We start from the raw sequence: 22,673 nt of genomic DNA on the forward strand, positions 1-22,673 counted from the left end.
TTTTCCTGAATCCAATTTCAAATGAAATAAGATATGGTGTATATATTAAAAAAGTTGTACATGTAAGGAGTAGGGTCGCCTGTCTAACCCTGTGGGTTTTTTCGGGATCCTCTAGTTTCCTCTCAATGCTAAAGACCCCTATGTGCAAGCGAATTATTGAAATAAAATTGAACCATATGTTAGTCACGAAATGACCTAGTTTGTGCCACTGGATGTTAAAACCCATCTCTCTCTCCCTCTATAAAAAAATTACTGGCACACTTTGTTTCAAGTATCAATTTGCTTCTTGTTGGTCATGTATATAATCATAGGCGTACGAGGAAATTTTTGACTGGGGGGGCGGTGATGGTTGGTGCCCAAAAAATGTAGTTAGGTTCTTAGTATGTTACATAATAATAATAAATTTGCTGTTAAATTGGACACATTCAAGAACACAATATTTTTTTATACAACTTTTACAAAGTACAATTGTGTGCCCAAATTTTCCCAGCATTTGGTGCCCAAAATGGGGGGGGGGCAGGAGCCCCCCCAGCTCGTACGCCTATGTATATAATACTGAATTCTTGAAAAATTGTGATCATTGTTTTAATTTTAAATATTTGTTTTTATTCATGCATAAGAACATATTTTTTGTCCTTATATTTAATTTTTCTCGTACAATTCATCATATGTTTGGTGCAATATAACCTGCTCAGAGCTGACATGCCATAAAACTCTATTTCATTCACGGTGGCTCAAAAAGATAGTAAAATGTTGGATCGCTAACCAAGAGGTCTTGGGTTCAAAGTTCAATCCCAGTGTTGACCGAGAAACGCTAACCTGGAGTTCTTGGGTTCAATCCCAGTGTTGGCCGAGAAATGCTAACCTGGAGTTCTTGGGTTCAATCCCAGTGTCTGCCGAGAAAAACAAACAAGGGGGTCTTGGGTTCAATCCCAGTGTTGACCGAGAAAAACTAACCGGGAGGTCTTGGGTTCAATCCCAGTGTTGACCGAGAAAAACTAACCGGGAGGTCTTGGGTTCAATCCCAGAGTTGGCCGAGAAAAACAAACAAGGGGGTCTTGGGTTCAATCCCAGTGTTGACTGAGAAAAACTAACCGGGAGGTCTTGGGTTCAATCCAAGAGTTGGCCGAGAAAAACAAACAAGGGGGTCTTGGGTTCAATCCCAGTGTTTGCTGAGAAACGCTAACCAGGAGGTCTTGGGTTCAATCCCAGTGTTGGCCGAGAAACGCTAACCAGGTGGTCTGGGGTTCAATCCGAGTGTTGACTGAGAAAGTTCATCAAATTGGTGTGGGCTTATAGTGAAGTTAGTAATCCAAAAGATGTGACACTTTAAAATGGATGTCATTTATTTACATGTCTGTAACTATAGGAAAAATCAAACAGATAGTTTTTCAGTAATTTCAGAGGTTGTATGAAATATTATATCCAATGGAAGTTATAATTGGAACCTATTGAATAATAATTTTCTTGTCTGATTTATTTTCTTCAGGATTGTTGGCCAGTATGGCAAATAATTCTTGACTTTTTATCCAGTTGTAAGTCAGAAAAATTAGAGGAAGTGTTAGAGGTAATATATATTTGAATTTCGTTTAATTGACTATTAAATCCCCTTTGGTCACTATTGTCTTTCGTTCAATGGTAGAACTGGTGTAGGTTTAGTATTAAGCAATATCTTAAAGTTAATTTCAAGTTTTAAAGAACATATATATGCCATTAAAATATTTTAATTTGTTGGCTCCTGGTCTGTTCATTTTGTATGCATTAACTGTAATCCGGGTGAAAGATATTAGTGCTAGATACACAAGATTAAATGATACCCATGTTACAGTGAACTTATCCCTTTATTGTCTGGTTTCCTTGGAACCAGTCCTTAAAAATGTGAAAGTAACGGCCAGATAAGCAACTTGCTGTCCAATATATGGAATTTTGATTACCATTGTCTGGACACAAAGTGAAGATATCGGTCGTAAAACCATTCTTTTGTATTATGGGCAGTAGAACATCACAACCTGAAATTCGGTCATTCATTTCTACAGAGTTATAGTTAACATGTATATTTTGAGTTAGTATGTGTATATATTTTAATATATTTTATTACAGACAGGAAGTACTAGATATAGAAATATAAGTATACCAGTTAAAGAATTCTATATAAACTGGGTTGGTTTAACATCAAGTATAAACAATGTTCGCAATCTATATCACAGGTAAGAAATGAAATGAAATGGTGTTTAATGTCCTATTCTGCTCCGACTAGCCTTCAGTGTGCTATGAGGGAAATTTTGCCCAGACAGCGGCGCTACGGCCTACTCTTATAGTGAACTCCAACTCCCAAGGTATCTTTCACGTGCATGCCAAGGTGTACACGGGACTTCGTTGTTTTGTTTTTTTTGTCCCATATGAACCACTATATGTTTTCCCTTGCCAGGCCTTCAGTCCTGCTCCACTAATAAGTAGGAACCACATTGGAAATCCTGATGAACTTTCTTGGCCAACGCTGGGATCGAACACTCGACCTTCAGGTAAGAAAAAAATCACAGTCATACAAAGTAATCCTTTTATGACTGGTCGAATGAGCTTTAGATCCTGAAGTCTTACATTGAGTCAGGTGGCGTGGTTTCATCGATCCCAAACAAGGATAAGCGTCGTCTGCCCAATGTCTTGGGTTTTCTTCAAGTCTTCAGGTTTCCTCCTACTACTAAAGATTAAGAACCCTACATACAAGCAAATTGTTGAAATAAAATAGAACCATACTTTAGTCCCAAAAGAACCTATTTGTGTTGAGTGGACGTTATTCTATCCCTCATTTGGGGCTCATTGGAAATTGTATTTTTGTGCTACTTAAAGGAAAATATTTAACTAACTAAATTATTCTGGTTTTTTTGTTTTGATTTTGATTTGGGGCTCATTGGAAATTGTATTTTTGTGCTACTTAAAGGAAAATATTTAACTAACTAAATTATTCTGTTTTTTGTTTTGATTTTGAATTTCAGACTTCAACAGTTAAAACCTCTTTCACTAGAATTTTACAAAACTTATATAGATCTAGAATTAGCACAGGTAAGTGTTTTTAATCTTTTTGAGGTGTTTTTTCTGTAGGTTTGTCTTATGTAATTATTTATGTGTGGTGTGGTCCCCCTGTAGAAGCCTAGTCCTAGGTTGGGTTAATTAGGCGCTGCTTGTTGTTGTTGGTGTTTAATGTACATCCGCTTCAACCAATGGTGATATCGCAGACAAGTTGTCATATTTTCTTGTTTTTTGTTATCTTAGCGCATGCAGAACCAACAAAATATGTTTTGCACTCACAATCCACAACGGCTAAAGTTTATTGGATTTTTGATGAAGAAAGATGGTAACTTTTCACTTCCTGAAAAGACAGAATTGACTTTTCCTAAATTAGATTCTTAAGTCAACAAAATCAACTTTATCTAATTCATCTGTAAAACCTTTCTGATGAACTAGACATTACTGGTGACTTTTTCCAATATGAAAATAAACATAGGGTAGTTTGATTTTAGACGTCTGGTTCTTGTAATGTTAAAAGTGAATCCGAGTCATCAGTGGTTTGTTGTGAATTACTAAAGTAGAGGAGTTATTATTAAGTGGTTAATTGCGAAGTACTAAGGAAGATGATTGTGAATTATTAAGGTAGATCAGTTATCATCCAGGTTAAACATGAAGTAAATATATAATAACATGAAAATAAAGGATAGATTTATGACTTATGGATGGCGTGAGTTGATATCTGGAGGCGATATTTTAGGACACATGCTCCAATGTTGGAAGGTGCTTTATTGACCGTAAAATGTTATTGAACATCGGTGAAGTGAAAGAAGAAAGAATTGGAAAAGATCAATAGAGCAATACTAACGTTAATCACCCGTCAAGAAATCAATCAGTAGCGTATCAGGAAATATAATTTCTGCTCCTTGATCATCAAATCACCCGAATCGCATCGTCTGACTTGGACTACCAGACGTAATGACCATTATTGTTTTATTCAATCAGCCATTATACTCATTATACGGACATAATTCTCAACCATAATCCACTTCACATTTCCTCTAGAGTAATTTTGATGTGATTTAGATAGCGGCTTGATCTTGATAGAGTTGTGTCTCTCTGATGATGACCATTCTTGCGTTTATAACTATCAGGAGTTTATCAGCTGACTGGCTATTCAATGTCAAATTTTAAATTAAATATGAAAAAAAAATCAATATAAAGTATGAATACTAGACATGTAGGGGCGAAGAAATTTTAAATTTTATAAATTTTATAAAGTTAAGTCAAGATGGAATTACCGATACTATATTACATTTGATTAAAACAGAGATAAGTTTATGTAAACCAGAATAACTTGTAGTCATTAATCCTACTGATTGTTGATTTTACAAGGGGAGTTGGATGGCCGAATGGTTAGCACGTGCACGCTGTATCATAAGGCCTGTCATTGAGTCAACTGGTGTGGTTTCGAATCCCCGGTTGTATGTGACAAGGAGTAGGGTCGCCTGTCCAACATCATGGGTTTTCTCCGGGTCCTCCAGTTTCCTCCCACTTCTAAATTATTGAAATAAGAAATTAAACCATATGTTAGTCCCGAAATGACCTAGTTTGTGTCGAGTGGATGTTAAACTCCATTTCTCTCTCTCTCTCTCTCTCTCTCTCTCTCTCTCTCTCTCGATTTACAAATTAAATTCTCCTACTTCCAATATTCGTGAATTATGCCAATTATTTATCTTTCTGTATTTGAGAAATGTGAAAGTTTGTATGTAACCATAAGGCCACACAAAAAAATATTATGGTTCTCAGAAAAACCTTTGTGCAAAAGAAGCACACAAAATTATAAATTTATTATTTGTTTTACTCTTAATAAGAAAAACAAAAAATAAGTAAAATTTTGAAATAAAAGCTGAATAATTCCTTGACTTCATCTAGATTAACTCTTGGGAAAATGTTTTCAAATCCGCCGGTTTTTGTTTAGGCGACCATTATGTGGTATCGATACCATATAGTCATTGTTAAAGCATGGATTTTGCTGACGATTTAAATCGAAGTCTGCGCCTCCAATCTCCCATGGAGAATACTTTCTGTCATCACTCTTACAGTTATTAGTTATAGTTCTCGGCAAAGATACTTAGGCATTTTGATTGTAAAAAATGACAGATTGACAGCAAAATGTTGCCAATAACAAAATACAATCGATTATCCAGTGCCGTTCATGATTCTCAATAGTGTTTCCCATCGTTACGTACTTGATAGCCAAGTCTAGTGTTCAGTTCCTCTTTTCATAAAATGCCTTAGAGTTACTTCCCTTGAGTGTGGGAAATTTGAAGATGGATAACTTTGTTTTTATTTTCCTTTTTTTTGTAAAATAAAAACGTATAAGAACCAGAACATTTTTTTTTTGTGTGGCCTAATATAGAAGCCTATTTTTATTTTTTTTTAAATTGATAATATTATTACTGCCAGGCTGGTATTTTAAGAGACACTTTTACTTTTTTAAAGACTTTTCTCTAATAAAGTCAGGTCTGATTAAAACCTGTTGAAAGACTGGATAAACATGCTGTTCAGGTTTTTATAATGATGTCTGGGGGGCATATGTTTTATTTGTCTAACTTTTCCTCTTAGACACACATGTACATGACTGGTAAAATGTGAAGTATCTTTTTATAACTTTGAAATGACAATGGATTGGTGTGCAACTAACGTCTTCTTTATTTAATAAAACAGGAATGGTTCCAAGGCAAATTTCAATAAATATAATGTAATGACTTCCTGATTGGAATTTAATTATTTAAAAACTAAATCTAGATAGAGTGGACTCGATCACTTCCGGCTTCTGAATACTATGGCATTCTGTGAAATCTGTCATGGTTGTGGTTCATTGAATAAGGCACTCGGGGTTCTATTCCGGTGGTGGTCAAGAAACTTTCTCAGTTTTTTCCAGCATAGTTTCCCCATGTCAGAGGTGGAGAGCGGAGGGCCTGGCAATGAGGGCGTTAAGTCATCTGGATGGTGCATAAAAACATGGTCCTGTGTACTCGTTGACGTGCACGTAAAAGAACCCTTGGCAGTAGGAATTCAATGAGGATTAGGCAGAAACACCCTTGTCCTAGCAAAATTTCCCTTATAGCACACTGCATGGCATTTGCCAGTCTTCATTAGCCCAGTTGGTGCAGAAAAGAAGGACGTTAAACTACATTTATTTCAGTTATAAAGTAATAGGTGAAACTCTTGTGGTGGAGAGAGAGAGAAAAATGGGATTTAACACCCACTCGATACAGCTAGGTCATTTTGTTACTAACAAATGGTTCAATTTTGTTTTAATAATTCAACAGTGGGAGGAATCGGAGAAAACCCACGAGGTTCGACAGAATACCCTACTCCTTGTCCCGTACAACTGGGGAATTGAATCCATGCCAGTTGACTCAATGACAGACCTTATGATACGATGCACAACACGCTAACCATTCATTCATCCAACCCCAGCTCTCTTGTGGTAGACCTCAAAACTAATTCTTAATCAAAATATAGAAAATATGATACTACTAAATAATACAGGATCTGTTATTTGGGTTAGAGCAGAATTTGTGGAGAAAAATTGATTGATTTTAATAATTGATCATTTAGCCAAGAGAAGAAGAATATTAATCACTGGTGTACCTTTTTTTAATGTCAAAATCCAATCATGGTGTACCTTTTTTTAATGTCAAAAACCAATCATGGTGTACCTTTAAATTATATTAACAAACAATTTACTCTTTTAAGTTTTCACATGTTCACGAAGTTAATTAACACCGAAAATTACAAAAAATCATTCTTCAACATTTGTTAAACTCAGTAGCCTATTTGGAACTCATCATCACTCATCAACTCTCATAGGCTGTTAGCAGGAGGTTGGATGGCTGAATGGTTACCACATGGGCGCTATATCATAAGGTCTGTCATTGAGTCAACTGGTGTGATTTTGATTCCTCGGTTGTATGTGACAAGGAGTAGGGTCGCCTGTCCAACCTCGTGAGTTTTCTCCGGGTCCTTCGGTTTCCTCGCACTGCTAAAGACCCCTCCGTGAATTATTGAAATAAAAAAATCAACCATTTGTTAGTCCCAAAATGACCTAGTTTGTGTTGTGGATGTTAAACCCCATTTCTCTCTCTCTCTCTCTCAGAGGCTGTTAGCTTGCTATTCATTTAGTATGTTAAACTCTTTAGCACGAGGTGGTTGTACATATTACCTGGAAAAAATAGAGAAAAGTGATCGTTTTTATATTTTGCTGCTCATTTTCCCAACATTCCAAAACTACTTATCATTTGTTAAATTCAGTAATCGGTACCAATCATCATACACCAACTGTCAGAGGTTGTTAGCTTGCTATTCATTTAGCAGACCACAGCATGTTAACCATTTAGCATTTGGTGCATGTACATAATGCTTGAAAAAATTAAAGAAAAATGATGTTCTGAAACTACTGCTTCCTTGGGGGGGGGGGGCCGAATGGTTAGCACGTGCGCGCTGTATCATAAGGCCTGTCATTGAGTCAACTGACGTGGTTTCGAATCCCCGGTTGTACGTGACAAGGATTAGGGTCGCCTGTCCAACCTCGTAGGTTTTCTCCGGGCCCTCTGGTTTCCTCACACTTCTCCCTTAGACCGATTCAAACTGCCTGAGTCACAGAAACAGTTCACAGCTAGTCATGTGACCCCGCATTCAAACACATTTCGTGGATCTATTTTTAAATTCACATTTTTACTTTTAAGGTTAATAGCAGATTTTTGAAAACATCACCCAAATGCAGATAAAATGAGTGTTTTTGCTATGAGATTCCCAGGGTGATTGTAGAATATTTGTCATAGCCTAAAAAGAAGTCTGTTATGTGCTTTATGTTATATAATACAATCTGTAATTGTGTGGTGTGAAAATTGATGAATAAAAGATTTTAAATTATAAAATGTCAAGTCGGAAAAGTAATTCTAAGGTTTGATAATTGGCCTCAGATTTTCAATTTGTTGATGTAGTTATTATTGATTATTTTATAATTACTGGGACGTAGACAAGATATCAGTGGACTTCTCCCAGTGGAAACTGTTTGAAATGCTATCGGTCAACAGTTAGTTGAACAAAACTAGCTGGAATATAATTAACCGGTTTATTTTATGGGTTGATATATCTTTGAATAAAGTTTAATATATAATGGAATTGGGTTTAATGTCCTACTGTTCTACACCGACTAGGCTAATGAACAGTGGTGAATAAAGCTTAAAGCATCATTACATGATAAAATAATTTTGGTCTATGTTAAGGCCCCAGTACTTTAGGGACTATTCGTAAACAAGTAACCTTTATACAGCTATGGTTCTCTATTTTTTTTAATGATCTCTGTATTTTTGGGACAGTAAGGCACTGACTAAAAAGATGTCTTTTTGACCCACGATATATGCTAGAATGCGCCAATTCACACAAGATTTTTATAAAAATTCTCACCATACCTGTTTCCCCCACCGCTAAAGTCCACTTTTCACTCAGGGCCCACAACTTTAGATTCCTTAAAAAATGCCCTGATAGAGTGGCAAGACTGTTGATAAGTAATCACATATGGAATTTGTGCAAAGTAATCACATGAAGAATTTGTGCAAAGTAATCACATATCTAGTTTATCTTATGTATTATAATTATTAAAGGTGAGAGAGAGAGAGAAATGGGGTTTAACGTCCACTCGACACAAACTAGGTCATTTCGGGACTAACATGGTTTAATTTTATTTCAATAATTCGCTTGCACATAGGGGTCTTTAGCAGTGAGAGGAAACCGGAAATTATTAAAGGTAGTAGTGAACTGAGTGGATATGGAGTATTTATAAGATTGATGTAGGTGTTTTACCATCCTATTATATTCATATTTTCTAGAAGTGGGTGGACATAAGGGAATAAAAATAAGTCAATTGACCAGTATTGATAGAAATTGTGTAGATGCTTTACCATCGTATTAATATTATTTGTTTTTCATGTATTATTATATTTGGGTAGCGGACATGTTATAAGTAATTTGACCAGTCATGATAAAATTTGTGTCGAGGACTCAAGGTCTATTAGTGGGTTATTTGTTTGGGGAGCTGCTGTGGCTAAGATGCTGGTTCACTCTTGGTGTTGACCAAGAAAGATCTTCAAGATTTTCTGGCGTGGTTTTGATTGTCAGTGGTGCAGGATGCAGGGCCTGACAAGGACAGCTGTCTAGTCGTTTGGATTGGACATAAAATCTGAGGCCCCTTGTACACATTGGTGTGCATGTAAAAGGTCCCTTGGCAGTTGGAAATAGATATAAGAGTAAGACGTAGTGCCGCTGTCCAGGTAAAATTTCCGTCATAGCACACCATATGTCATATGCCCATCTTCAATTAGCCCAGTCGGAGCAGAACTGTAGGACGTTAAACCCCATTTCATTTCCTTTACATTTGCTATTGGTTTGGACACAAGTGTTGAAATTTCGTAACAGTATCCAAGCCTGAAATTAAAAAAGACCTAAAAGTGAATCACCCAAATTATATTTTTAATAGTTATTTTTGATTACAATTGTGAGAATGTAATAACATCAAACGAAGCAATCAACGTAGAGTATAATAAAGTAGCCTAGAGAATTGTTCTCCTGTCATGTATATGATGATTATATAAATCAACAATGACAAATTAGTCTATCACCTTCTGTATTGAACTCCGATCAGGGTTCGGGAATTGTGTCCATTGTACGAACAATACAAATAATTAGCAAGAAAAACAGAACAAGCACTAAGTTAAACACTGGCCATAGTTTATCGGAGAATCAATAGAAAAAATAATGAGAAGAATTATATAAAGGTTGATGTGATGAGAGAGGAGGAAATTAGATTGGTGTGAATCATCAACTACTGGTCACTAGTCATTATAAAATATACTCACAAATCTTCTCATCACTGGTCAATTGACTTATTTTATACATTTTATACTGTTATTCAGTAGCGGTGCCTGGGGGGGGGGGGGGGGGGTGATGGCAAGGAGGTACATTTGCCCCCCCTCCCTATAAATCTGGTCTGCCCTTTAGAAAATAAAAAAAAAATGTTTGTGATGTTTTGGTAATCAATATTTTGTACGGTGATTAAATCCCACATTTCAACTCAGTCATAAACTTGCATGTTGTAGAGTCGGAGTGATTTCCTACTGAACCCATCCTGCTGTAAACCTACTATAATTGGTACCTGAATACTGTAAGACTGCATTTCCGGCTGTTTATTTTTCAAAATTTTCTGGGGAAGGTCCCGATTACCTCCGTAAGGACTTGCTACGTTGAGGTTGTCAAGTCCCTTCGTTTGACAAGTTTCATTCCGATCGAATAAACTAGTGGTCAGATGACAGGTGCCTGATCGGTGCCTGAAATACTGTCAGACTGCATTTCCGGCAGTCTGTTTTTCAAAGATTTCTGGGGTAGACCCCCCCCCCACACCTTAGCCCTAGTTGAAGCTCGCGCCTTTGCCCCCTTAACCTTGGACTTTGCACAGCTTTGCCGCCACTGATCTTATTACATTCTCCTACCCAGATATACAATACAAAGAGAGAGAGAGAGAGGGGGGGGGGTGAACGTCCACTTAACACAAACAAGGTCATTTCGGGACTGACACGTGGTTCAATTTTATTTCAATAATTTGTCCATTCTGATGGAGTAAGAAAATGTTGACATACATATTAAATAACCATCTAAGGAGTCATTCAACCCACCAACCCAATTCTCTGTGTTATTTGTTTAGACGCAAGTGTTGAAATTTTTCCACGATCCCTAATTTTGTTAACTATGATAATTTCTAAAGATAAGGACGTTGGTTTTGGAAGGAATATGTATACCAATGATGGTATTTCGCCTGTATATTCCGAACATGTCCGACGCTATTTTCCAAACGTCCTAAATTGTCCGACCAGGAATATGCCCAATTGGTGAATAATATTCAAAATTCCAAAATTAATATAGTGTACTGAGTGTATAATTACTATATCGTTGATAATAGGCTGGATTAATAAGGGAATTAAGTGATCAACTTATAAATCGTGTTATATCAGCTATACACCTACCTTGATTAACTACTTAATCTGCTTTGATTGACTGACTTAATCCTTTGTCGGACAACACTGATGTATACCCTGCCGTATGCACCAAACCTTTAACTGCTGTCAGCTAAATGAAGTAACTAAAATGTAATGGCGTTTAACATCCTACTTTTCTGCACCGACTGGGCTAATGAAGATGGGCATACTCCATACAGTGTGCCATGAGGGAAATTTTGCCCGGGACAGTGGTCTATACAGCCTTCTCTTATTTTGAAATGAAACTGTCAAGGTTTCTTTTACGTACATGAATAGATCTGTCATACATGTTCATCGTTCGTTCGTTCGTTCGTTCCCGGAGTTTTACATGCACTTCCACCAAGGATGATATCGTAGAGAAGTTTTTCCTAAGAAACTTGCCAGAGGAAATCCACAAAATACATGTTCATAGAGTATCTCTTTAAATACTAGAGTCCTAAAGAAAATGACAGGTCTTCTTAGAAGATTGAACTCTATCCTTCAATTCTTTTATAATAAAAACTTTCTTCAGTTAATGTCTAGTTTTCATGAAGATCTGAGTAGTGTAATGATAGTTTTCATGAGACCATGACTACCCTGATAATAGTATTTATGACAATGATAATAATAACATATACTTAACCAGAACCACATGATGGATGAGATATCTTAGATTGGTTTTGTTGAGTCAGTGAAAACGTTGATCAGGAATGTTTAAAGAAATAAGTAATCTATAATGATTGATATTGTCTCATTAGAGGCTGTGTGGTCAGGACACCAGATTACAACTAAAATACGACATGCGGAGGAATAGTGTCTAGTCATTCGGATAGTCTAAAAAAACGATGTCCTGTGTACAGGTTGGAGGGTGTATGTATGAAGACAGGCATTAGGGAACTTTTGCCCGGACACCAGCACTCCAGGCTACTATTATTTTGAATTCTGTTAAGGATTCTTTTACGTGTACGCCAATGTGTACACGAGACCCCAGTTTTCCGTCCCATCCAAACAACTAGACACTGTCCTTGCCTGGCCCTCCGTCTTGCATCACTATCAAGGGAGGACGGCGCAAGAAAATCCTGAGGAATTTTCTCGGGTAAGACCAGTTGTGAACCCAAGACCACCTGGTTAGCCAGCCAACTTCTTACCGAGCCACCATCTTCATTAGCCCAGTCGGAGCAGAACAGTATCATGTTAAACACCATTCCATTACATTTCTTATTTCAGTTTTATTTCAATAATTCGCTTGCGTGTAGGTATCTTTAGCAATGGGAGGAAACCACGCCAGTTGACTCAATGACAGACCTTATGATACAGCGTGCACATGCTAACCATTCGGCCATCCAATCCCTGCTATGTATAAGGAATTATATTTTATCATTACAGTCTGTTGTAAAAGTGAAGTTAATTAGACAAGGTTATGAAGATGCTGTATCAGAATATGGAGACTCCAGTTCAGGTCAGTGGAATTTTATCAACAATTTTACTTAATGAGGGATTTGTCCTGATGCGTTGAAAAGGATTAAGTTAAATAAATATTTCAAATTAAAATTAATTAAAAAGCCTTGAAATATGAATGAATTCTAATGCAAGAAGCAAGTAGTGTAAGTGAACTTCAAATGAATCAAAATGATTTAAATTTTGAACAAAATCTATTTCAAGATTCCAGGGGGGAAGAGAACTTCAAATTTAATTAATTTGAACAAATTCTTTTGCAAGAAATTAGTGGTGTAAAAGAGATAACTTAGGTGTTTGGAGTTATTTTGGTAGAGGCTCTTAAATTGAAGAGCTAAAGAACTTTACCTCTCAGGAGTTTTATCTTAAAAACGTAATAAAAACAATTAAATTTATAGTTTTTTTTATTGATATAAACACTTAAAAATATAAAGAAAAGTTGAGACAGTCATAAAAATTATCATTTTCTTTGAAAAAAATATAGCAATCTGAATAAATCAAAATATGTCCAATAATTACCCAGCTAGAAAAATTTTGTTCATCCTCAGTTTCCCCAGTGGTGTCATTCCATTCTACTTCACTATACCCTGGGTTCATCCATGGGGTATTCAGTTTCACATATTCAAATTATCTGCCCTTGATTGTAGCTTGATTCTACGAACCAGTCAAAAAACAGTTTACACACAAGTCTTAGCTGCATTGTTTATGTTCACAAAAATACTGTGGCTTGTTTGCTCAATTATGAGAAAGCTTGCAAGACATTTAATATAAAAGAAGTGACATGCACACAAAAAGATGTCCAAAGATATGAGAGATGTTTTTATGCCAGTGATTATGTATTTATCGATTTTTTTGATTGGTCAATAAAAATAGCACAATCATCATGGGCAGATAATTTGAATACATGGGGTTAGTGGAACGGAATGAGACCACTGGGGATACTGTGGATGAATTTTTATGTGAAATCTCTGGTAGTCTTCTCTTTTGTTCCGGATTAAGCCTATATAGGGCAAGCAAACCATGAATTTCTGCAGATCTAACATTTAGCATGGCTATATTATTTCTTGCATTTACATGGAAATCATGGGTTTTCTCCGGTTTCCTCCTACCGTTAAAAGACCCCTACGTGGAAACGAATTATTGACATAAACTTGAACTTTATGTTAGCCCCGAAATAACCTAGTTGTGTCAAGTGAGTGAGTGTTAAACATCATTTATCTCTCTTTTCTTTGCATATAATGTAGTTATCTCCCTTATGTCACCCCCATTCTGTGCAAGCTCATAATTTTTAACTGAAATGAAATCTGGTTTAATGTTCTGCCTTTCTGCAATTTTCTAGGCTAAATCTATTTTGTAAGGCCAGCTAAATTTTCTTCAAGGTCACTGAAAGGTAAATAAGGTTAGGGAATGTGATTGTTGGCGAAATTGTAGGTTAGGGTAGGCTAAGCATTAGGTCTAGGTCCAGGGTTAGGGTTGGGATTAGTGTTAGCCCTGTTTACCTTTGACCAAACTTGAAGATGACCTTATCAAATAGATCCAACCAATTTTCTATCGTTAAACCTGATGTTCTTGAAACAAATCAATGTCTGCAGATCAAACCATAATTTGTAACTAAGGTAAATTAATTTGTAATTAAATTGTTATTTTTCAGATTTATGGTTAGATTACATCAAATTTGAGAGTATGAAAGGAAAACCGGAAAATGCTGGTGTTTTATATTACAGAGCTATAAAAAATTTAACGGGTGACTTAAATAATAACTTCATTACAAAACACACTTTAATACAAACTGGACATGCAACACAAGATTCTTAAATATTATAAAACTTTGACTAGAATAAAATACAGGAACACTGTTTAACATCAATTTAAGGAATAAATATATCAAAATCCTGGTCAATTCAATAGAATTGAGTCCATGGATAATAAGAACAAGAAATATCACATATGTAACATTATGTCAATTAACATCAAATATTATGTAAATAAAATTTATTTCGGGCATATGACATGAACATATTTTTACTTCAGGCAAAAAAACCCAATACCTGTTTTTAAGGTTATTGTTTTTAGTCAAAACCGCTGAGCTTAAACTTTTTTTCTCTCTCATTTCTCAGACGTGATGTGGTTTTCTGTTGACAAATTCCAACACTGAAGTTTTGGTATCAATGATTAAGCTAGAAATGCTATTAAATAGATAATACAAACCCCATGAAATTTAAAATAAACACATGTATTTTCTTTTCTTGGCCTAATGTGTAATGTACATGATATTGACCATAGAATTATTAATAGCTAATGAATGTAATTTTAAACAGATGAAATATAAAACTATTCAGATCTTTTGTTTGTTGTAGTTTTTTCCGTTTTTAATATTTGATGATAAATAAAGGGATAAAAGTGTGCTTATTGCTAGAACTTGTATTCAAGTCCTAGCTCATTTTACAAGGGTGCACATTAAATGGATTTATCTCCCTTGTGTCATTTGATGGTTCTAATTTTGCTTCAGAGATCAAATTGACCACAACCCATTTAGAGGGTTAAGCCAATTCAATGCTGGATTGAATATATTGACACTTGTACCTAGAATATCTTTCAACAAAAAGTCATTCTCCATATCTACTGTTGACCAGACATACAATTATCTACTATACGATTTCTATACTAATATCTTAATATCAATGGGTGACTTGAAAAAAACCAAGTTCGACTCATCTTGGAAAACCTTTTGGTTTCCCGTGAGCTTCGTCAAGTAAGTTGTTGTCAAAGCGTGCCAAGGGGCCCCCACAAGCATAAGGGGACCCATGTTAATCATGTATGTTGTGACTTACTGTCAATAAATACATAATATACTAAACTATAATACCAATACAATAAATATATGTTTAATTTTATCAACCATTTACAGTTTTATTCCTGTGAGTGATTGTGTAGGTAGGGGGCCCAGTGCACTGCTTTGATCCAGGGGCCTATAATGATGTTAATATGGCTCTGGTTAGGGTTATGGATGGTTGATTGCGGTCACACACAAACTGAAGAGAAGAGATGCGTGCTGTGAATAAATCTTGTATGGTGGTAACACCATGGGATAAATGAACAACTAATGCAGGAATGGCAATTAAACAGGCATTATGCAAGAGCTAAATCTGCCTATTGCAGGTCTTTCTTTAGGCCTTAAATATATAAATTATTAATTAGGCATATCTTCACATGACAAGACCATTCACCATAATCAACTCTTGATGCCATCGGATGGCTCCGATTTTAAGTAGATTAGAATGGTTCTGCCATTTAATGATTTAATTTAAAAATGAATAATCCAGACTTTGTTTATCACCTTAACAATGGTAGCAAAGACAATTGAGGTTATACTGTTCTTCTAACAGCGATAACTCAGCTCAGACTGAAGTACATGTAATTTGAATGAAATGTTCAACATATTCCATTTTCATTATCTATTTTTTAACTTTTATTAAACTGTCAGCTTTTTATCTAATCTTACATAATGCCCCTTTAATAATTAAACCAGTAATTGTGGTAGGATAATTTTATAAAACGACAGGAAGCCAACAATAAGCAAAAATTTGTGTGCTAAAAGTCAACTCGCCACTTCTCAAATTTCCATTTGCATGTTTGCAAAGTTATAAAAGTTATCAATATTTTGAGTGGCCGCAGCTTGATTCTGACTGACAAATACCACACCTGGACTGTCCTTTAATAAATCTGCTATGACATCTTGACAAAACTTTATACACCCTGTTCCATTTATTTCTAAACCTATAACTGCACCTTTTCCAACGGCATTAGAATATACCTCAGATCCAAAAACTCTTTGAGCATCTCCTGCTTGCATTGGAACCTCTTTGGTTTGGGCAAGAATAAAAGAACCATTTCTAATCAGAGATTCTGTAAATATTTCGGCCCGCTTATTTGATGCGTCATCTTTGAAAAAGACGACAAGGCAGGACTCGTCAGACGTTTTCCTGCGACTACCAGATGTATATGGAACCAGACTTGTATGTTTATCCGATGTAACTTCCACAGTCGAAAATTGTTCTGTCGTGGGTATGAGCGAACAATCAACAATTAAATCTTCTGTCAATAACCCAAAATTATTTTCACCTGGTACTGGTGTGAAATCATGAATATTGCTCCAATTATTATTGTAAATACTTAGGCCTGCTGCTTTAAATTGGTCCTTAAATTCTGGATAATTGTATTGAAGACACCCAAATTTCATACCAGTCGATGACTCAATAATGGGTTGTGTACCACAAAATAAATAAATACTGACTTGACTACAGTCTCTCGTTCTGAATTGTTGACAAGCCACTGCAAAATTGCAGTTTTTACAATCTCTTATAAACACACTCGTTTTCACTGGTCCCAAAAATATATTACACTCCGTACAATCATCAATCGTCAAAGTATTTGTATGGTCAAAAATATAAATATTACAATTTTCACAATTCTGTATCACCATTTGTTGTCCATTGACAACCCCAGGTAGTCGGCCAACTGTCTCGTTTTTAACGCCATCGATAATAAAATCTTGAACATTCATTTTTTCACGTTTATCCCACGAGTATGTTTTTGGTGGTATTTCAAAGTTTTCATTCTGATGAGCAGTGACGCCTAGGTGGGAAAAAATACACCCCATGTTTTGCGGCAGTTTATGTATTTTCCCCGTATACATATAGCTAAAAGCGATTCCGCTAGCAGACAAAACATGTCCATGCTTGTTTGTTTATATATTACGGTCACACGATAATGCACAGAGTTGATTGGTAGAAAATATTATTATACGTTGACAGCTAATTGAAAGTAGAGCCGTATGGCGGTATACAATAACAGCTGTGAGAAACTTTTATTGGGCGAACATTCAGCACATCTAGTCTATTATGCACTAAAGCCTAGAAATACTTTAATTTACTCATAATTTACTCATAAATTTCTTTAAATATGAATTTCTTGCCCATGTCGCGGTTTCACTTGTTTCTGGCTTTCCCGTCATTTGATGCCTATTTTATAACAGCCGAGAAGCGTTTCTATACTGTTTATTATTCGTATAAACCATCCGTCCGGCGTAAACAATCAGTCATTTTCAACTTCTGCTGCTAAAGCAGGGGACTATGTGTTTGTCCGTCACACTTTTTGGGACAATAACTCACCTTCTAATTGAGCAAAAATGTTCAAACTTGGTGTAGGTGTGTGCTTTGAAGGAGTTCGAAGATGAGTATTCTGCTAAGGCTAAGCAGATGGCATTTTCTGCTCAGGGTAAGCAGAGCGATAAGCAATTTCATTGGTCGAGACTCTGGAACACAATATCTTTCCTTCTAATTGAGCTAGAATGTTCAAACTTGGTGTAGGTGTCTATTATAGGTGAATGCCTCGCGACGGAGCTCGAAGATGAGCATTTTCTGCTTAGGGTAAGCAGAGATAAGCAATTTGATTGGCCGATGCTTTGGGACACGGTAATTTTGGTTCTAATTAAGTAATGGGGGGGGGGGGGGTGGATGGCCGAATGGTTAGCACGTGCGCGCTGTGTCATAAAGCCTGTAATTGAGTCAACTGGCGTGGTTTCGAATCCCCGGTTGTACCTGACAAGGAGTAGGGTCGCCTGTCCAACCTCGTGGGTTTTCTCCGGGTCCTCCGGTTTCCTCCCACTGCTAAAGACCCCTACACGCAAGCGAATTATTGAAATAAAATTAAACCATTATATTAGTCCCGAAATGACCTAGTTTGTGTCGAGTGGACGTTAAACCCCATTTTTCTCTCTCTCTCTAATTAAAGGGACAATATCACTCTTGCTGGCTTGAAAGCTCCAGAAAATAGATAATATCTCTATTTAAGTACTAGATGTTTGTGTCCTACCTATTGTGTAAATTATCCATTACATCCTATTTTACTTGTCCAGAGGGTTCGAAAATATTTTTAAATCGAAATTTCATTTGAAAAGGTTTACGTTAGTCGTTTCAAACCATTATGTTGAATTTTTCAAAATTTTTAAATAAAGTGTGTAAAGATGAAATTTGTATCATCAATTAATTGAAATATTCTAAAATAGTACAATTTGTTGACCAGAATAAAGTTTGGGACATATATTTCAGTTACAACAAGAGTGGTATTGAGCCTTTAAGTAAGACTGATGAAACTTGGTACTTGGTGTATAGTTTCATTACATCAATACCCCGACAAAGTTCGATAATAAGCATTTTCTGTTCAGGGTAAGCAGAGCTAAGCAATTTGATTGGTCGAGACTTTGGGCTTGTCAACTTTGATTTTAATTGAGTGATAGTGGTGAAACTTCATGTATAGTTTTATCACATCAATACCTTAACAAAGCTTGATGGTGAGCATTAGGCGAATGCCTTGGCAGAGTTCAATCATGCGCATTCTCCACTAAGCAGAGATAAGCAATTAGACTGGTTTGGACTTTCGAACACGATAACTTATGGTCTAATTGGAAAAGAGCGATTCATCATACCAGTACCTTGACTAAGCTCGATGATGAGAATTTTCTGCTTAGGCTAAGTAGCAATAAGCAATTTGATTGGTCAAGACGTTGGAACGTAACAACCCTGCTTTTAATTGAGGTATAGATGTTCATTAGGTGAATGTCTTGACTGAGTTCAATGATTAATATTTCCCGCTAAAGCTAAGCCGAGCTAAGCAATATCATTGGTTGGTGCTTTGGGACAAGATAACTTTGATTTTAACTGGTGGAGAGGGAGAGTATATTGTTTCACTACCAGGTACTTCAAAAATCTGACTGAGTTTGTGAACATTTTATGCTAAGGTAGTATAGATATTCAGTTTGATTGCTGGATACTTTTGAAAAAGATAAATGTGCAATTAATTAATATATTTGTCATCTATTTATTTTGGGATTTCAGCGGGGGACATTGGCCTCACTTTACTCGGATTTGTTTTTTCCATGTTATATTTGTTGAAATTATTACAAAGGCGGTACTATTTTAATATATGGCCTATCTGCACTAGATAAATGTTACAAACAAAATTCGTAGAATCTAACCTATTAATGTATGGATGATTGACAACTCCCTCTTTTAGTTTTTCCTTTCATTAAACGATAATTTAGAGATAAAAGACATGTTTGGGTCTGCAGTAGATGACCTAATAAACATACCTATCTTCAGAACACACATAAAAACATTTCACGTACCGGCAATATCTGTCAGAGGGCGGGGAGCCGGACAAGAACAGTGTGTAGTCGGTCGGGTGGGGCTGAAAAACAATGTCCTGTATACATATTGGCTTGCACGTAAAAGAATCTTTGGCTGTAGAAATTCGGTATAAGAGTAGGCCGTCATAGCGCCGCTGTCCGGGCAAAATTCGCTTCATATATAGCACACTGTATGGCCTAGCCCAGTCGGTTGCAGAAAAGTAGGACGTTAAACCTTATTTCATTTTAATTTATATATTAAGATGCTTTCTACGATGTTAGGTTGGGTAATAGAATTTACTGAATAACCCCATCTTAAAGTGAGTTAATATTTTATAAAAATGATCATTAAATTTTATCGTATGCATGCCACGAGCGTTTTATCAAATTAATTCTTCACTATGAAAACGTAGTGTATTCCACTCGGCACGTACTATAAGATGATTCATGAATGAAATAGAATATAAATTTGAAGAAAGTATAAATACATCATTCATAAATTGTAAAACATCAATTTTTATGACGTAATATACACAAACTAGTAGTAGTGTTAACGTATGGGTTTATCTTGAAGTCGATGAGCTGTATAAACTATACTTAATACATAAAATATAAAATTTTAAAAATGTCAATTAATCATACGCCGGCCTTCTTAATAGAGGACTGTAATTAGCATCTCCAAGATGGAGGGGGTGGGGGAGTTAGTACTTCACTCCGGGGAACATGAAGCCCCAGGTGTGTGTGTGGGGGGGGGGGGGAGGGGGGTCAATTAACTTCTATTTAATTTCTTTTACGTCGGTGAGATGGTCGGAATTCGTGCCGCAGAGCCCCCGATACGCTACACCATGCATTGGGCGGGCCGGGGTCTTGCTCCGGTTCATAAAGATTCTCTCAGCGGCCCTTATAATTATTGATGTATTGATGGCCATCTCAGAAAACGTAAATATTCGAACATTTCTTGCCTGTCCGGGCACACTGCATGGTGTATGCATGTCTTCATTAACCCTGTTGGCGTAGAAAAATAGGACGTTACAGCCCATTTCATTTCCAAATTTGAGGTACACCACACTCAGCAACCCCTATTGCAACCCCATTCATTAAATTTTTCCGTCTAAACTGCATAAAGACGAACTCTGTATGATCTGTGTTGTTAATATCTTTTCATTAAATTTTTCTCCGTCTAAACTAGCTACACGTGGAGTTAATATGTACCGACTGATGGTCTCTATATAATTTGTGTTATTAATATCTTTATAATTATTGATATCACGTGGTGCCAACAGTCTATTTTATTGTATAAACTATTTTATCGTTCATTCATCGCGCCATTACAAGTAAAACTGTAATGCGATGATGGTATTATTTCGGTGGAGTGGTTATTCATCGCGCCAATGCAAGTAAAACTGTAATGCTATGATATTATTATTTAGGTGGGGTGTTTATTCATCGCACCAATACAAGTAAAACTGTAATGCTAGTAAGATTTTCCGGCTTGGTTTCCCCTTGTCAGTGACGCAGGGCGGAGGGCCTGACAAGGACAGCTGTCTAGTCATTCGGATGAGACGAAAAACCGAGGTCCCGTGTACACATTGGCGTGCACGTAATAGATCTTTTGACAGTTGGAATTCGATATAAGAGTAGTGCCGCTGTCCGGGCAAAATTTCCCTCATAGCACACTGTATGGCGTATGCCCGTCTTCATTAGCCCAGGTTAGGAGCAGAACAGTAGGACGTTAAACCCCATTTCATTTCATTTTGTAATGCGGTGAAGGTATTATTTCAGTAGGGTGGTTATTCATCGCATCAATACAAGTAAAACTGTAATGCCATGATGGGGGGTTGGATGGCTGAATGGAGAGCGTGCGCGCGCTGTATCATAAAGTCTGTCATTGAGTCTACTGGCGTGGTTTCAAATCTTCGGTTGTACGTGACAAGGAGTAGGGTCGCCTGTCCAACCTCGTGGGTTTTCTCCGGGTCCCCCGGTTTCCTCCCACTGCTAAAGACCCCTACGCGCAAGCGAAATATTGAAATAAAATTAAACCATATGTTAGTCCCGAAATGACCTAGTTTGTGTCGAGTGGACGTTAAACCCCATTTCTCTCTCTCTCTAATGCGATGATGGTATTATTTCGGTGGAGTGGTTATTCATCGCGCCAATGCAAGTAAAACTGTAATGCGATGATGGTATTATTTTCGGGGGAGTGGTTATTCATCGTGCCAATGCAAGTAAAACAGTAATGCGGTGTTGGCGTTATTTCGATGGGGTGGCTATTCATCGCGCCAATACAAGTAAAACTGTTGTGCGATGATGGTGTTATTTCGTATTTCGGTGGGTGGTTATTCATCGCGGCAATGCAAGTAAAACTGTTGTACGATGATGGTGTTATTTCGTATTTCGGTGGGTGTTTATTCATCGCTGCAATACCAGTGAAACTGTTATACGCTGATGTGTTATTCAGGTTGAGTGTGTTTATTCATAGCGTCAATACGATTAAGAATGTTATACGATGATGGTGTTATTTTTGTAGGGTGTCCATTCAGGTATAAATAAGTAAACGAGAATGAACTTATTTAATTAAATGCATGATTAGCTGTATGTGTACACCGGTATACATGACGTCACATTGTCATGAAGGATGAGGTTTTTAAAGGAATCGTGTCTGATATATTTTAGTGAATAAAACTAGTCAATTTTGTGTCATAGTGTCTTATTTTTGGGAGAGGGGGAAACCGGATGACTCAGAGAAAACCCATATCGTTGGGCAGGCTTGTCACGAATCGAAAGCATGCCACTTGACTCAATGGCGGACCTTTAAATCATTCGCCCCCCACCCATCTATACTACAGAATAAGTTGTGGTTTTAAAAAGCATAAACATTTGGAAGATATTTTGAAAGTTACGTTCCACTGGGTAGATATCCGATTAGATAACGCGTGCGCATTAGATGT

At 36.6% G+C, this 22,673-nt stretch overlaps 2 protein-coding genes across 2 annotated transcripts in view; one reads left to right on the plus strand and one right to left on the minus strand.

The window, feature by feature from the left end:
* LOC126809827 (U3 small nucleolar RNA-associated protein 6 homolog) overlaps window positions 1–14,884 on the plus strand; it is a 135,420-nt gene extending 120,536 nt beyond the window's left edge. The window contains exons 18-22 of the mRNA XM_050534619.1: window positions 1,490–1,567; window positions 2,101–2,207; window positions 2,994–3,060; window positions 12,471–12,543; window positions 14,191–14,884. Of these exons, the coding sequence (XP_050390576.1) occupies window positions 1,490–1,567; window positions 2,101–2,207; window positions 2,994–3,060; window positions 12,471–12,543; window positions 14,191–14,354 (489 nt within the window). The 3' untranslated portion in view covers window positions 14,355–14,884. The remainder of the gene's footprint in view (window positions 1–1,489; window positions 1,568–2,100; window positions 2,208–2,993; window positions 3,061–12,470; window positions 12,544–14,190) is intronic.
* LOC126809828 (protein XRP2) lies at window positions 14,757–17,275 on the minus strand. The gene has a single exon (XM_050534621.1). The coding sequence runs from the start codon at window positions 17,233–17,235 to the stop codon at window positions 16,153–16,155; it is 1,083 nt and encodes a 360-aa protein (XP_050390578.1). The 5' UTR covers window positions 17,236–17,275; the 3' UTR covers window positions 14,757–16,152.
* Window positions 17,276–22,673: the final 5,398 nt, after the last annotated feature.

Source organism: Patella vulgata, chromosome 2 (assembly GCF_932274485.2).
Source record: "Patella vulgata chromosome 2, xgPatVulg1.2, whole genome shotgun sequence".
In the NCBI taxonomy this organism is placed as follows: Eukaryota; Metazoa; Mollusca; class Gastropoda; family Patellidae; genus Patella; species Patella vulgata.